Here is an 18,188-nt window from a genome sequence, read left to right as displayed (position 1 = left end):
AAAATAATCTTAGCCATGACTTTCCTCAAAATAGCTTCCTTACAAATGTACACATTTCTCAGTTTTCAGTGTAACTTCATAATGAATAAAATAATTTGAATATTTGAAAAGAACTAGGCTGCTGATAAACCTTTCTCTGGGAAATTTGTTCCAAAAAGAGTCTGTGTTAGACTTAGATTGTTAGACTTAGATTTTTGGCTTTACTATAAGTACACGCTACACAATAGACTATAAATTGGCTAAATACAATATATATTTTCCACTATTCCATCATAAAATTAGTTAAATTATGCCTGTGTGTTAGTAGATCACTCCTGCAGTTGGAGATCCTCTAATCCAAAAAACAATAAAAATGCTATTGACTTAACTGAATTATAATTACAATTAGGACTTAGTTTCTCAAGATGCACAACTTCATTCCTGTATAAGACACTAACAAAGACGTTCACCCAGAAAAAGAGAAAGGTAAAATGGTCTTATGAATGAATCTGCAATGTCCCAACAAGTCTTTTTGGAAAATAGTTCTCAACAATTGCAACTCAGCATAAATCTTAGTTGACCCATTTGCCACACCAGTTCAATAAACTAATAAATACAGTTTTGAGAACAAGCTGAGAATTATCTGCACTGGAGAGTTGGCATCATCATTCACTTTCCATTCGCATAATAGCCCTACCAATATCATGTTCATTTATATTAGGTGAATCTCATATACCAGCTGAGCTTTGACCAGAGATAGCAGAGAGCGTCTATCACTATAGAGATTGAAGGTCCCTGAATGACTGAATGGAAGCAGCCCACACTTGGCCTAAGCAGTCTAAAAATAAGCACTCTAAAAAAAATGGAGAGGCCTCTGATATGTGTGTTTCTTTTAGACACATAAGGCCTAGCTTTTTATTGCTGTAGCATGGCTACATATTGCCATGCTTGATTCCCAGGCATCTGGGATGAGTGAAAACTAGAAGGGGACAGCAGCAAATGCACGTCGGCACCCCAATGCAAAGTGATTCAAAACAATACTATACGATATGCTATGCTTTATTAACAGTTAAACAGCAGTATTTTCAAGTGATAGCCATAGGCATTATCGTTATTGTGTGTTATACATAAGAGGTATAACCACAGAATGCCTGGCAACGGAAGCAATCATGCAAACCAATGTACTGTACTTTGCATGGCACATTAACTGGAAAAGTCCTATTGGGGGTAATAAATGCTAGCGTCATGTTAACTATCACATGCCTGTTGTTCAATGCAATAAATAATGACAAAGATGAGCCTTCCGTGTCTCCAACAGAATTTCACAATAAAAGCTGAGCTGAGTGAACATTTTTCCCTGCTTATAGTATAAATGAGAAAAGTGACTGGACCAGTCTCCTGCTTGTGACTACAGAATTGCCAGATCAGACACAATTTCTTATTTACTGTAATACTTGTAATTATTTCTCTTTATCAGACAATGTTTTGACAATGCAGTGGTTTTGCCACATACCTAATAACAGGGATTTTTTATTTGACCTAAAATGGATATCTGGGGGAGGCTACAGTGTGATGGTACAGTATAACATGGATTCTGGTGCTTGAGGAAATGGAAGCATTTGGATGCAATCGATAATTCTCTGGAAAGCTTCCCAGTTTGACATTGTCAGATACTGCCAAGATTTTAATTGTCTACAGAGTCAATAAATGCATGTCACAGTCATGTGATGGTAAACACAAATTTTTGGCAAGAACTGCTCACAGACATTACAACATTACAATGCGGAAACTCTCAGCAACAAATGTGAGATTCTGGTTTCACTATTTGCAGAGCATCTTTATTCCAATGTTTTAAGGTATTTGGTTAAGTTTACTATTGTCTAATAAGTTTGATTTGCAGCAAGAAAGCAATTATGCTAAAGTGGAACTCTGTCTACTGAAACCAAAGCATAAAAAATTGTTTGGGAATTCAAGTTGAAGCCATTTAAATCCTTTATTGTAAGCAGATGCCATTGCCTGAAACAAAGTTGCAAAACAAGTGATTCCACAATTTCCCGTTCCAGAAACTGAAAAGATGCATTGATTAATGCACTTCATATGCAGGAGTGTTGTTCAATCTTAAACATACGCACCATGGTGAAAAATCAAATCAAATAAAAAAAGACTTTACACGCTAGGGGGAGACTCTGAGAGCACAGACAAACTTGTGGATTTCAATAGGAATGTACGAATGCGTTGATATAATCTAATTTTGATAAGCCACAAGAGAAGACTGGAAAGGATGGTTGTTCAAAGGTCACTCACTTTTAACCCTAGCTCTCACAGATGGTCTTCTGCGCAAGCCAATATGGACTATATTTACTGCTCAAGTCTGCAAAGACCTTTGCAAACATTTGGCAGGAAGGTAGGAAAATTCCACAGCGCTCTTTTAGGTATGCGTGCTGGTCGCTATTTCCTGTAACTGCTTATATGAAAAAAGGAAAAAATTATGTTCACCAGAAGAAATACTGTAATATGTAGCTGATGTTTGCTTTTTTCACGTTTCCCTCTGAAATGAGTTGTGGACTGCAGTATCATGTTTTAGCCACAGGTAACATTCCCCAGCAGTATGCACAAGGACTTGCTTAAGCACGGGCCTGGTTAGACTGGTAAGATATGTCTTTTGACATCTGAAACTGAATGACTAGCGTATTCATGAAGAAAAGAGCCTGGACCGGTGCAATGTACACACAGATTTCCTGTTGGAAGGTTGGGGATTCTAAGCCAGCATGGGTTGTGGCTATTCATGCCATAAAAGCTGTTTCTTGAGCTAATGTCCCACAGTAAAAATTGCAGTCCATTACCAGTTAACCCTGAGAACCCACTATTCCCACTATTGCTAAAGACCTCTGTGATTGAGTTTCTACAGATCAAACTCAGAAAGGTCCACCTGACAGTCTACACAAACCTAACATTTTATGTGAGGTTTATGTTGTTGAAAGGAAAACTAAAGCTAAATCACCATTCCGTGTGTAAACCGTTAAATTGGGACACAATGCATTATCTCTCGGTAATCATAATCAAACTAATATTGACCAAAAAAGAAGTTGAAAAAAACTGTACGCGTTTTCATAGTGTTAATTAATTTAAACAAAACTATGTATCATTCTCTATCTAGCCTACCATTGCAGTATAAATTACGTCAGGTGCGTGTGTTGATTTTGACAAGGAGTCGCTGGGCATATTAAAAAGCAGAAAGTTTTGTTGTGTGTTTTCTTGTTGCTAGGGGCGGAGAAAACAAGTTTTTTTCACCCTCCGACGTTGAGCAGTATTTTTACACCAGTGCTTACGTCTGGCTGGTAAAAACGGAGTTCCGCATTCTCAACCCTCGATACTATATAAACGGGCTGATGTAACAATTTTTGCTTTCAAAAGTCTGCATGAGAACTTCAGTTGATCGGGAAAAAAATTCTGTAAATCGGATTTAGGACCAACGACGAAGGTAAATCAAACTTTTTTTCTCGCTTGTCTTAACATATTTACGTAATTATGCAGACAGGACTCGTGAGTTTAAATAAAGTTAGATGACTATTAAAACTTTTTAAAACTCCCTATGAAGTTTGCAGCCTTGTTCTTTCGTAAGTTGCCTAACTGAATGCAAATACAAGCTACCGATAGCTTGGAAGTGAACTTACATCACTTTTGTTAAAGGCTTTATGGCTTCGCCAAAGCGCTTTTTTGTGCATTGTTTGCGTTTTTGCTGCTTTTAATGTTGTCGGTTGTCTGCAATTTTACTTACTCGGAATCATAGCATATATAACTAAGCTAACCTTCTAATTACTAACTGACTGGCTGACAAGTTAACCAACCAATGTGTTGCTTCACAAACAAGTTCCCCAGCTAACCTGCCAGGTTACATATGGGAAATTTATTAAATGGGAAAATTGTTACATGAAAGTTTAACTGGAAATCTGCGACAGCTAGACTACTGTACAAGTCTAGGCTAATTAGCCTAGCGTTTGCTGTCTTGTTATGTAACGTTACAGAACCAGTAATATCGCTAACGAGCTAATTTACTGTTGTGAGGTAATCTGAGCTTTTACTGTACTCTGTTCCCGAAATAATAAAAAAGCATCTATCTAACTCCATGGCGCAAGGTAACGATGTGATTACTATCGGTCCTGGATTTACTTAGCAAGTCACATCTTCACCTTACCAACTTGCAGCTCTTTTTCGCTTTGCGAATCAAAACGAAATGCGTTCAATTGTGATAATTGCATTGCGAAAACATGACTGTATTTGTCACACTGAGACGCGACGTGCTCAACGCTGTCACCAGCAGGCGAACATTCTGTACAGTCAGCCAGTTAAACCAAGCTATGACAGTCGAATGGTTATTGTAAAGAGCTTGCTAATTCACAATGTATGGAAAAGGAAGTTACTTTGCAACTATTTGCGTAACGATCTTCTTCGACCAAACGTTCGCGGGATAATTCCTTAATACATAATAATATGGCTAAATTAAATTGATTACAATTGGATGACCAGTAGTCATATGCTGTTTTCTGGGGGGTTGATAGCCAATAGTTTGCCAAGGACATACTGAGAACAGCTGAGTACCACAGTTCTTGGAATGTCCTTTAACCGGGGGCCGATCGATTTTAGGTAATTACAAACAGTGTATGCCGTGGAATTCACCTGGAAGCATGGATCAAATTAAATCCATATTCAAAGGAATTCTCTAATTGTTGTTTTCTTTTATGTGTGTGTGTGTGTGTGTGTGTGTGTTTGTTTGATAGCGTGCGGTTTACTGCCTATCTTTATGAAAACTGTTACTGTTTTCCTGAACTGCGGATGAAATGGCTATTCAATATATTCACAATGAATGTGTATCGAGTAAATGTTTTTTCAGCCTAATACAGAACATTATTTTATTAATTAAGAATTTCATACACCCCATTGTTAATCACAGGTAAAGTAGAGGTGAAAAGGACACTTTAATATCTTTCTTAAAAGCTGCCTTTTCAGTTTGTACTTTACCATTTTTCTCAGTTGACAATGTTAAAACCAATTGCAAGTAAGTATTATTTATTTATCTTTGTCAGTTGCACATCGACCATTCAGAACAGACCCATTATATGTAGCTAATGGAGGAAGCAGTATGCTTATAACCCCTGGTTAGATTTATAAGCTGTTGAGTGATAGTCTTAAACCAAAGGACAGTTTTCATTAGACAAGGACAGCTTGAAGGACATGGGGTGAGTTGCAAGACTTTTATTGGCTATAGCCACAGTTTGGGATGTAATTGGTGACTTTGGTTGTAGAGGGAAGATTCTGGCAGGCCAAAATGATCCTAAGCATGTGGCATAGGGGTCTTCAGGTGATAAAGGCAGAAACCATTTGTGCTCCCATTTTTGCCCATGTATTCATGAGGACAGAATGGCACCCTGGGACTGGTTATGCTTGTAATATGTGTCTTAATTGCTTGTTTCATGCTTGCTTGCCCCAGAGCACTCCCGCTTATCATGCAGGATAGTATGTTCTATGTTTTCTTGTAGTGTTTGTCCTGAGTCGGAGATCTGTTCCTCCTCTAGGTTTCTGTTATGTGAACACACAGATCTACAGTGCTGTGCAAAAGTCAAACGTTTGGTTTATTCATTTTCCAGTCAAATCAGCCCTTCAGTGCAATTATTTTTCAGTGTTAGACATTAATGCAGGAAATGTATTATGCATAAAATTAGAGAAAAACCTCCAAGACTACATAATAGCCTATATCTATCAGTACTTGTGTACTCTCATTTGTGCACCCTGCTACCACTTTAGGTCTTAGGTCACCAATCCTTCCAATCAACAAAAAGTTACAGCTGTGTCCTCCCAACAAATGTTGTTACTAAAAGCGTCAATGACGTTATGTTAGGTGGAGGATCAGTGCAAGTTTGAGGTTGTATAACAACATCTGGGTTTGATGATTTGGTTTTGATTAAAGGCACCATGGATGCTGATATATACAAACACATCTTAACATATCATGCAGTACCCTCTGGACAATGTTTGATTGGGAGCTAATTCGTTCTACAGCAAGATAATGGCCCCAAGCACACTGCTAAGAATATCAAGGTGCTGGCGTTCTCAGAACAATGGACTGGCCAGTGGCCACCCCAGAGTTCAGGCCTCAACATCATTGAACGTGTTTGGGATTAGGCTACTTGGATCGAGAGAAGCAGAAAATGCAACTAATGTCTAGGACTGAACTTGGGAGGTGTTTACAAGAGCTGTGGAAAAAATATCCCTGCAGATTGCTTTGAAAAACAGTAAGTAGGTCTCCCGAAAAGAATGGAAGCTATAATAAAGGTGAAGGAAGAGCGCACTAAAATATTTGATATATACATAGCTGTTTGAGTTTTTGTGTAATTTTGTGTTTGCTGCATTATTTTCTGACACTGAATAAAGTAACTTGCATTTAGTGACCGTTTTCACTGGGAAGTAAAGAAAAGAAAGGGTGGTCTCTGACAGAAGGAATGGTGAATGTAAAAGTTCAGTTAAATGTTCTTTTAAAATTTTATGAACAACATAGACTACAAAAAATTTATGTCCTGAGCTAGCTTGTTTGTAGTTGCTAGAATACTAGAATCCACTGTTTGTTGGAACTATTTTTTTTCAGGCAGAAGCTAGAAATATACAGATATTCATAATAAAATCTAAATACGATTTTATGGCAGATAATTGATTTCTTTGGCAAGTAGCAATCGCCTAAGTGAGAATGTACAGCGAGCCTTCAGCATGAATAAGACCCCTTCACTTTGTGTTTCAGGATCACCACCTTCTTAGGGCTTATTTTGAAACAATTTACTGGCTCTTGCACATTGTCCCTTACATATAGAAGCAACATGACTATATTTTCTTTCTGAACTATAGCCTAGTTCTCAGCATGCAGTTGTGCCCCTCAAGTAAATCTTTACTGTAATTCCTGTGAGTGCTTAGCTTGGTCATGGCATGATTATTTGCACAAAACATATGGGCTGTCAATTATACCTTTTTTTTTTTACAAAAATGAAATTCATTTTAAGTTGCAGTTATCTTTTATATTTTATGTGTATGATCATGGGTAAGAGTGCAGATCTTGTGTTGTGTGCTTTTGGTTTATGGTATAGCCTATAGCCTACATCATTTCCATGTGAAGTGTTACCAGTTAAAAATAAAGAAGTTTCCTGATAGTGTGGGATGCATCATTTATTTTTAAAGGCACAGAAAGAAGGTAGCTTTACTGGATGTGGTTTGGAGTGTAACGGCCTGTATGATGGATGGTGTTCCCGGTTGCTGGAATATATCCCAGACTAACACTCAGGGCGGCCTGCTGGGTGATGCATGCTTGGTACTCCGGCCAAACAGAGGCCGACCTTTTGTTCAATTTGTAAAAAAAAAGAAAAACTAACTGTAATATTTTCACAGAGGACTTTGAATTAAATCCGAATTAAGTTGAATGTCGAACAGTGTGTGTTTGTGCGTGTTTGTGTCACTGCCACAGCGCTTCAGGCATTACTCAAAGGTCAGGTGGGAAGACCACACCTGAGAACCTATTCCGTGTAGCCTCTAGGTAACAAGACAAGCTCCATAACTGCTACACCACACTGTGGAAACATTAATAGCAGCGTTAAATGGCTGTTCTCTTCCGGTTCCTTGAAGCACAGAGTATCCATGCCTGCAAAAGCCTCCAGAATGTCAAAGAGGAGGTGGGAGCACATAGGAGTTTTATTTTTTGAAATGCATTCTAAGGGCAGCTTTAGATGTGACTGGTTCTGTCTGGCTCCCAGTCAGGAAGAGGAGGTGGTGGGGTTATTATTCAGTGTATGCCGGGACAACAACATTGTATGTCCAAGTGGCTGCCTATGTGCTTTGTTGATTTAGTGCAATGGTTAGTGCAGTAACAATGGAAGCGAACACATCTAATGCTGCTCTCATTTGAACGCATTTCAATAAATAAAGCTACGTGCGAGGTGGGATCTGAGTGGCATTCAGGAAGTCATGCACCACTACTGTTTTGGCTATTTATTTTTTCTCTGTTTCCACACAAGCAGGCAGATTTGGGAGATTAAGAACAAAAGGACAGGCAAGGCACAGGCTGTACAAGCCAATGTGGATTTACTGTCAACATTATTGCCCTTCTATGAGGGAAAGCAGGTCCGTAGTTTAGCCTAGCTCCAGCCTATTCTGCTGGGCCAGACACGGAGACCTGCTGGTGTTTGACACAGAAATTGCTACAAGGCAATTTGGCTTCATCGCTGTAACCGGTTGGGGTGCTTTCATGCTTTGTCTTTGTCTTGGTGACATTCTGTGAGTGGAACATTGAACTTCAACATGTAGAAGGGCTCTTAGAAAACATTTGAACATTATGCTATTGTACTCCAACAATTTTGTCATGCAGTTGTGGTAGGTTTGAGATTTTGAGGTTCTTTGCTGTGAGGACTATTAGTGAAACTAGTTTGACATTTACCTGTGTAACATTGCGTACTGGTTCAGCAGAACCCCTTATCTTATGCTATGAGTTGTAGTCTTCAAGCAGTGAGATGGTTCCTTACCCATTACTCCAAACTGCTGCCAGAGTGGCATAGGCCTACTTGGTACATTTAGTTGTATTTTCATTGGTCCTTACGAGATCTGTTCCCTGTAGCACAAATGGGCGCAGGAATGTATATTGCAGCTGAAACAGGATAAATTAGGATAAACAGTTGGAGCTTGGAATGGAAAGTGAGAAAGCTGCTGTGGTCTGTCTAAAGTGGGCCAGTGAGGACACGCTCAGAACATGAAAGCGCACATAACATGGCAGAACCCCCCCCCCCGTTACATAAGCACCACGGCTGCTGTGAATGAAGGCCGCTTCCAATCGACCGTCAACTGCGGTTGCAAATGTGTGACTTTTTACGAGATTGCGTAAATTCGAGTTGGATATTCTCAGACCTTGTTGTGGATAATTTCAACTTTTTTTTCAATTTCATTTGCGTCTTTTTATGTAGTGGTGAGCATTGGTTTTTGTCTAAAATGTCGAGGGCTTTGGAGGGGAGGGTGGGGGAGAATTATTGTCTGAAGTTTTATTTGTCAACGCTTTCCAGTTTTTATAGCCTACTATCCGGCCTAAATGCTAATGAGTATTGTTCACATATTCTGGCAGGGCAGCGCTTGTTTTGCAAACGGATTGTAGGCTGCCATCTTTTGATGCATGTAAGGTTTGAAGCAAGGTGTGAGAAATTTAATTTGCTTCACAGTGGCTGCTGTTTGGATCCAGTGATAAGTGATGACTATATGTGAAAGTATGCTCTTCAGAATTATGCAATACCCGTGTTACACAACTTCGCTTTCTCGACTGGGGCAGTAGCCTCACTTAAGGCTGAACAATGTACTGACCACAAAAATGGTAATGCAACTGAGGTCACACTGGTCATCCTCTGTGCAATACTGCATTGTCTTGTTACAGCCCTGGGAAGATGACTTCCCACCCATACTGCACTTGCTGTAGGATACGTTCATAAATCGAGTGAATGAATAAAATAAACGACACAGTAGATTCCGTAGATATTTAAAGCTCAGAGCAGTTGGTGTAACCTTACGATTGTGTCCTGGGCATTGGTAAACAGTGGTGGTGTTCAGATGTATAACGTTATGGGAATGAAAGCAGGAAGTGATGTTCTGTTCCAGTGATGGATTGTTGAAAGCTGTTGATCGTGGGTCACTCTGGACTGTTTAGATTTATAATATCTGCTACATGACAAGAAGCATGGAAGGAACCCAGAGGGAAAGCAGAACTGTTCTTCTGAAGGGATGTCTACACCACAGGCAGAGAAACCTGAAATGAGTATTTAATAAGTAGGAATAATTAGCCTATAGATTATTTATTTATCAATTAGCCTGTAGCCTTCTATTGTTTGTAAATGAACCTCTCGCCTCAGACACATCAAATGGGAAAACAGATTGCAGACTATAAGCATAATTCTATGAAAAAATGAACCGGCTTTCCTTTCCATTAGAAAAAATATAGAATACACCCATGCAGCAGAAAGACAGAGGGAGAGCACATCATTGGAACAAATACAATTCATTGGAAATTCCTTTTTGTCTCAAGGTAGCATTATCTTCATTCACATGAAATCATTTTCGTGATCAAATTTAGCAAAATCAGTTTAGTCATCATAAACATTTTATCGTGAAGGGATACATTGCCCCATTAACATCCCAATAGCAAATGCAGTAATTCCTAGTGGAAAAGTTCATTCACAAAATGTATGCTTTTTCATCAGCAAACAGAATCAGCTGTTTTAATGCTGAGCTCATTATCTTGCGTTATCCAAAATCCTTCTTGCAAACACTGAATGAATACATCTGAGAAATAAAATGGGCTGGGAACAACAAGTTTCGATTCAACTTCCTATATTTCAGGCTCACAAACTCTTCCCCCCTTCAGGTCTGGGCTGCATCATTAGATAAGCATTTCTTTTGTATTTTCCAGGTCACCCAGCACCCTATAACCTTATCAAAACACTACTTCTTATTTTCAAAGGATTCATAAATTAATTCTTTTTACTAGGACACTTGCATAATTTGAAAGTATTTCAGTATTTTGGCTGTGTGTTGAAATATCTACTGCAAGTTGGACTAGAAGGAAACGAAGGGCATAGTGATATACCAGCCCAATTTACTATTTTTAGCCAAAGCAACTTGCACAGTATCCAGCATTTTAGAGCAAACACTTCTCTATGTTGTGTGCAGCGAGACATAAATATAGGGCAGGAGTACCGCAAAACTGTTTGCAGCGGGTCCATGTGTCCGCCTCACGCGTAGGCGACCTTATCCACTGGCATTACTATGGTTACGCCTCGCTCTGGGCCAGCTTCGCACGTGCCACACACGAGCCTTGAGTTCCCTGTGGGGATCAGGATATTGGGTCAGTGCGTGGGAGGACGAGATTGAACCTGATCCCACGAAACGCTGTCCCGTTCCGCCCCCGACCAGGGATCGCCCGCTGACGTGTTCTCATGTCAGTTAGGGTTTGGTTGGGTTTCCCAAAGCCGGTCATGTCCCGTCAGCTCACTGAAGGGCTTCTGTTAGATTTTTGTCAGTTATGATACCAAGGAGAAGTGAAAGATGAATTGACTGTTGCAATATTTTCAGTTCCATCTTTTCTTCATATTTGCAGTGTCTTAATGCTGTATGACCCTTGCCAGGGCAGGCCAGTGCTGTGGGAGCACTTTTTGTCAAGTTCACTCCTTGTTAAAAAAGGAACACCCTCTAAGATGCACAAAGGGTAACACTCCCCAGCTCCACTGCAACGAATGTGGGAGTTGTTAAAGTGCGAGGCCCATGCTGTGAATGTAGCTGAATCTTTTTGTCTCCACCAGCCACTGTGGCAGCCAAATACATTTTCTACTAGCCACCAGTTTTTTTTTTTACCAGCCACTTCTGAAAACCATGGGGAGAACATTACAGTTACAAAGGCCCTTTTAGAATTCAAATAGGAAATTCCCATCTAAAATAAATCAGTTGACTTTGGGCTTGTTTTTTTTTCCCCCAAAGCTGTTTGAAAAATGTGAAGTCAGGGATTGCATTACATTTTTTGTGCGTGTTTGGAAATCTAATAAGAAATATTTTGGCTGGTATTGCTCATTGGCACTAGCTAACATATTAATTTCACCTCCTCTGTCTCTGTCTCTCTCTCTTTCTCTTGAAAGTTTTGAAAACATCTCAGATGAAACCTATCCATGTATATTTTATAAATGACATATTTCATTATCAGTCAACCAGATGGATTTTTTCCAGGAGCACGTTGTTTGGGTAGACTGTCTCGGCTATCCGCACCTCGACATTTCCACCTGCGGTACAATAATTATAATTTTTTTTTATAACTGTGTGCTTAGTCGTATTGCGGTAAATGATATGCAGTATTCCATATATAATATAACTTGACTCTGTTGCATTAAAATTTGACCTGTAAAACTGCCATTGGGGCTATTGTCAATACTGTCATTGTATAGGCTGCAACCCAGCTATGTACAAAGTGGAGCTGTTTTGCTGCTAGGCTATTCCTGTGCAGTCTAGAGACAATTGTGCAAATGTAAAAAAAGTAAACCTAATTTGAGGGTACAGTGTTTTAAAGAATTGTAATTTTATTACATTTGTGATAGAATAGCATGGTCAGTGTTAGCATGGCGTGCTGGCATTGTGATGTCATACGCGAGGCTGAACGTTCTACTGCAGCGTTCTAATCACATCGGTTTGATTGATGGGCGCGCTCCAGAAAACACTCTAGAATGGTCACACCCATTTGAATGCACACCTGCAAATGTAGCTGGTGGCTAGGACAGTTTCACCCGCCACGGCCAACAGTTTACCCAGGGGTGCTCATTTCAGAGCCTGGTCACAGGAGGACCAGGGCCTGCAGATACCTTTTCACCGGAGGCTGGTCAGCCTGGAGACACATTCATGTATGCGTTTATTAACTCATGAATGCACTGATACATGTGCAGACACGCACGTGGCGAAAGCATCAAATGGGACGGCCCGATGCCAGTTTGCCTTGGGCACGGCTCTGTTCTGCAGCCCCCCCGCGTGGCCCTCCGGCACGGCGCCAGTCTGCGCGGGCCACTTCGCCCTGGGCAGAACTCAGCCACGGCATAGGCTTTTCTGCCCTCACTGCGAGAGCCAAAATGGCGGCATTGCATCAACGAAGGGCAGCTAATCTCAGCCAAGCGTCTGCCGGCGAGAAAAATCCCCTCCTTCACGAGCGGTCATTTCCTTCTGCGCTCTGTGAGTAGTTACAGTAAGAGCTCTGGATCGTTTCTGCCAAAGCCGGAGGGGAAATTTCTGTATTTTTGTTTTTCCTCTTTCCTCACATTCGAGGCTTTGAATACTTAGTGAACTCCCATTTAATTATATATTGTGGGAGGTCTGCTGCGGAATTTTATTTATTTATTATTTATTTTTTTGAGGGATGCAGAATATTTTTTGTACTGATTTGTCCGGGGCTATGACGGGAACTCTTCCTCCTCTTCCGTGGGAGGTGGGGATGGGGGTGGGGCAGGATATTTGGGCCACGAACTGGCGATTCACGGCTGTCGACTTCTCTCAGGCCTGGCCTGTGCTTCGGGGAAATGTTCCCTCTCAGTACAGGCTCTTTGGCCGACGCGGCACGCCTAACACTGGAGAAATGGTGGCAGGAGAGCTGGATAGGGGAACAGTGCCTGCAACTCCTGTGGCCACACAGGACGTCGCGTGTGAGGGAAGCTAATTTGGGGGGATGGGGGGGTGGTGTTCAGTGTTTCTTGGCACCGCTGGAAGCTGCTTTCCTCGTAGCTAAGCGGGGAAACGTGTCAGGGTCTGCTTCTGAGCCTGGCTGCCTCTTTCACTGACGTGTCCAGAAAAAGCAAACGGGCCCCACCAAGTGCTCTGTAAATGAGTCGAGATATTGCCTCGGGGAAGAAAAAAGAGGAAAGAAATGATAAAACGGGTAGATTTTGGACTGGCTCCAGCCTCATCCACCTTGAGTTGCAGACTAACAATTTATGCAAGGGCCTGCCTGCCTGTTGGCCAGGAGCACCTTCGCTATGACTTACCATTGAGCGTAATCAGGCTGATGGGTTAAGACAGAAATGGGGTGGGGCTAGACTCGATGGGAAAACTGACCAATGAAATATTAGTATCGAAGATCCGCCTGAAAGGGATATTGAAAGACTGCACTGGCCACACCTACTTGGAGCATTGGATTGTTGGAATATGGTTATGTAAGGTCAATTCTTTCTTTTTTTTTCCTTTCTGTTTTGGCTTTGGGAGCCGTCTGAGGGTTTACACCCTGTCTGTTTTGTGAAAATGAATTCCCATCAAAGTACTACAGCCAGAATAAAAAAAGAATTTAAAAAACTAACCAAATGCACATGCCCTCCTCTCTACTGGAAATACAGTAGATCATTAAATTGTTTATCAGATACTTAGCCTATGTTCTGGGGTGATCGGCAGTGAACATGCCTTGCATTTTACCCATTCAGCAAATTGCAGAACATTTCCTTAAGTAGTTTCAGTCCGCCAGGGTCAATCCATTCCCCTAACAGCCCCTAACATTGGCAAGTGACCCTACAGTTCTTTCCTCCATTGACCAGCGTACCCTGGAATAAAATTCTACATGGAAATGAAACGGATTATTAAGCATAACAGCAAACCTTTTTTCTGACCCCCCTTCTTTCAGTCCTTCTTTCCAACTGTTCATGTTTCCTCTCTTTGCTTTCCTTCTTTTCTCACTACTCTTTGTACCCTTTTTTATTCATCTGGTCCTCCTTCACTTCATCTCTCTCTCTCTCTCTCTCACTCTCTCTCTCTCACACACACACACACTCTCTCTATGTCTCTCTCTCTCTCTCTTTCAATAGTGGAATGTAGCCTAGTTGTATTAACCCCCCCCCCCCCTTCTTCTTCTCTTCCAGCTGGTCAGGCGTGACATGATGCCGGGTCAGCTCCTGGACCCCTCCCTGACGACCGGCTCCCTCCCCAACCTGGGCCCGCTGGCCGGGATCCCCGCCACCACGCTGACCGACCAGCTGAAGTTGGCCAACCTGCGCGCCATGGGGGGCGTGCTGTCCCCGCTCCAGTTCCTGGGCAGCTTGGGCAAGAGGCCCCTGCCCCTGCCAATCAAGGGGGAGGTGAGGACCTTGGCATGTGGTTGTGGGGCGGTGAACTGGAAACGAGCAGCTCACATTCTTTCCATGGCGAAATCGCATCTGCTTTGGCATCAATAAGTGGACTCTTGAATAATAATAACCCTATTTTAATAATCAGAGCCCCTTTGATTATTAGGCATTACTCATATTAGGATTACAGTTGTTATGCACCTGAACTGTAATTAATTAGTTGCACCAATGCACCAATGTCTCAATTTGTTAAATATCTGTGTACACCAATGTTGGTTCAGATTGGATAACATTAAAGGTTTTAGCGGGGATGTAAGAAATCTTCAGCTTACATTAATGAGGGATACATAAATGGCTAAATGCTCCCTGCAGCACTAAGATGCAGCATTCGTATGAATGACATTTGCAGAAGTGCAGATTGCCTTCAGAATGTAGTTAGACTTGGTTTTGCTTCAACGTGTGGGACTAACACAAGCATCAGGTCCTCAGGGAGTCGCATCCCCGCCTCTCTAAATGAAGTGGGAGCATAATGCACACACACAAAACCTATGTCCCACGAATGGACATATTGATTGTTGCCTGGATTTTAGTCAGACATATACGTAGATTTTGGGCAGCCTATTCCACGCAACAGGAGTAACGCTTTAAGGCCACATGTTTGAATGTGCATGTGTGAGTGCTGTACATTTCCCCCAAGATTCTTTGGAGTGCTGGTCAGAAGTCTTGGTGTTTGGCATGTTCACTGGGGAGGGAAGGCAATGTAACAGCCTTGTTTCATAACATGAGCAATGGTGTCCTCAAGTGGACAAAATTCAGAAGGCACCACAGAGGTTTTATGTAACAGAAATGTTTTATTATGTCATTCAGTGGGAGAGCTGAGTTTATGATATTGGCTCAGACCAATAATAATATATGGACAGATTTGGAATAAATGTACAGTAACTGTATGATTGCTTATGGGCAGGGAGGCAGTAATTTTACTTCCACTGTAGCTTTTATCAGTAGAGGCTGCAGTGCTGCAGGTGCATATGCCTCTCCAGTTGTGGCTGTGTAGGCTGCCAAATTGATTCAGCTTTCTCTGAGATGTTAAGAATTGCCATGGAAAATCATTTATGCAAGGTGATCTCTAAGTGAATTTGAGGTCTGCATTCATATTGGAATTGACAGATGATCTAGAATGCATTTGTTTAACATTTTTCGGTAATTATGGGAAATGCAGTCTGTGGAGAAAACGGTTAATGGTTTTGATAAGTGCGACTGAATGCTTCTCTTTCTCTGGCAGATGGAGGAGGACGAGGAGAGGCGGAAACGGAGGCGGGAGAAAAACAAAGTGGCCGCCGCGAGGTGTCGGAACAAGAAGAAGGAGAGGACGGACTTCCTGCAGCGGGTGAGTCTGGAATGGTAAAGCAGAGTGCGCCCCCTATCTACCTCACTTCAGATATCACGCTCTTTTAAACACACAGATTTGTACGAAGCACACCCTCACAGTGCAGTGTCACAATAGTGCCACCTGCTGGCTGCATAACAGTCTGGCCATAGCACACATTTTACCCCGCTTAAACTCTCCAGTGTGGTGATTTTTTTTTTAATTTTCAGTTGAACTGTAATGTAGGAGTCATGTCAGATTGATTGAGTTTATTTGTGGGGAAAAAGGCATTTCTCTCTATTCAGAGAAGGTGATTTGGAGTCCTCCATGTTGTGACTTAGCTGGTATTACTGCCTTTTGCCATTTTTCAGTATTCAATAATGCTAAATCTATTTTATGTGGTCTATCTTGTCCCAGTTGGGAGTGTAGCCTTTCATATGGAAATCCACATCATCACCCTATGATTAATATTTACATGGAAGACTTGGGTTTTAGTGTAGACCCACACCAGCTGTTTCTCTTTCAAAAGCACGAAAGAACAGCATACCACTTCTGCAGAACAGGATTCTTAAGAACTTCATCACTTCTAACACCTGACCCCTAAACTACGTATACTGTATGTAGTGGTTCCATGTGAAATGGTGGTCTTATCAGTTTAAGCCGCAGAGGAATGCAGTGAATCTAAGTTGCAGTCCCGCACCCCTGACCCGATGCAGTTTGGTACGGACACTCTTTTAACTGCCCCCTCCCCCCCCCGCCTCCAGGAGTCTGAGCGGCTGGAGGTCCTGAACTCGGACCTGAAGGCCCAGATAGAGGAGCTGAAGCAGGAACGGCAGCAGCTGATCGTCATGCTCAACCGCCACCGGCCCACCTGCATCGTCCGGACCGACAGCGTCAAGACCCCCGAGAGCGAGGCCAACCCCCTGCTGGAGCAGCTGGCAGCCAAATGAGGAGGGCGGAGCACCCCCCCCCCCCCACCACCCTTTGCCTCCATGGCGACCATCGCCACGGGGACTGTTTACAGAGCAGCCAGCGACACTCGGCTCAGCTCAGAGCTGCGTGCGTGTGCTTGTGCGTGTGCATGTGTGCGTTTCTGTTGCGGCTCCCACCCCGATGCCTGCCGTTTTGAGGGCTTTTATTTTGTTCTTCCCCTCCCACAACATTTATAAGGGCCGGTTGATGTGATTGACTTTTGGCTCGCTTTTCCTCCCCCAGTTGTAGTTAGCATCTTCTGCCGCGCGGTCGGCGCTGGCGATTGCTACGGACGAGCGGACGGTCGAGAAGACTCTTCCTAAATGGACTGCACCACGCTGTTGTTGAGGAAACACTAAATCAGTACGGCAGATCTGTCACACGTACCTGGATGGAACCCAGCGTGTCACTCTGTTTCTTGCCAATGGTATAACTGTTGGAAATACATGTGTAGTATTTTATAATGCTGATTTGCATTCTGCCTTTGACAAACGGCAGTCTCTGGTTTAACCTGCACTGTGGTGACGCAGGCGTCATGAAAGCACATATATAAATGAGTTGTTTACAATTTCTGTTTTTGTATTGCTACTTCCAGTTTTACACAATACATGTTTTTATATTGGTTTATATATGTATTATATAAAAGTATATGTGTATTCACTAGATGTGATGCATTTTATGTCTGTTACAAACCGATTGTTTTTTTTACACTATGTTAAGTCACCTTTGTTGCATTGTTGCATTGTTGTTTGCACGTTTATAAAAAAAAATGTGGTAAATATCCATTCCCGGCAGAGTGGCTTTTCAGTGCCCACATTTATACCTGTAACATGTATTTCTTTGTTACTCTGTTCTATAACAATTAAATACTGTTTTCAAATGAAACATGATGTTGGTTGGATTCTCAGTTCTCAGCTATGCAAAAAAAAATTCCTGTCGGACCGCCAGGCCTACGGATGTTTGTGTGCCGTTGAGTGCCTCCTCAATGCTAAACTTGCGAAAGTCAGTTGTTCTGGGTTGTTAGCAGGCATTCATAAGAAAAAAATTATTTCAGTAGATTTTACACATTTCTAAAACAAAAAACCAACCAACAAACAAAAAAGGTCCATTCTCTCAAAACAGCAACCACACACTTTCTCTTTTTAAAATATCCCAATCCCGCTGCAAACTGAAGTTCGGTTTTTATTTCCGATAACACATATAGAAACAAAGAAAAAATATATAATCAC

General features: G+C 41.8%; 1 protein-coding gene across 1 annotated transcript; it reads left to right on the top strand.

Moving 5' to 3' along the window:
- The first annotated feature begins 3,297 nt into the window (after positions 1-3,297).
- On the top strand, positions 3,298-17,844 carry LOC135257091 (jun dimerization protein 2-like). Its single transcript, XM_064339514.1, has 4 exons — positions 3,298-3,460; positions 14,418-14,633; positions 15,904-16,008; positions 16,752-17,844. The coding sequence occupies exons 2-4, from the start codon at positions 14,433-14,435 to the stop codon at positions 16,935-16,937; spliced, it is 492 nt and encodes a 163-aa protein (XP_064195584.1). The 5' UTR covers positions 3,298-3,460; positions 14,418-14,432; the 3' UTR covers positions 16,938-17,844.
- Positions 17,845-18,188: the final 344 nt, after the last annotated feature.

This window comes from Anguilla rostrata, chromosome 6 (genome assembly GCF_018555375.3).
Source record: "Anguilla rostrata isolate EN2019 chromosome 6, ASM1855537v3, whole genome shotgun sequence".
NCBI classification, from domain to species: domain Eukaryota; kingdom Metazoa; phylum Chordata; class Actinopteri; order Anguilliformes; family Anguillidae; genus Anguilla; species Anguilla rostrata.
This window is presented reverse-complemented; position numbering and strand designations above follow the sequence as displayed.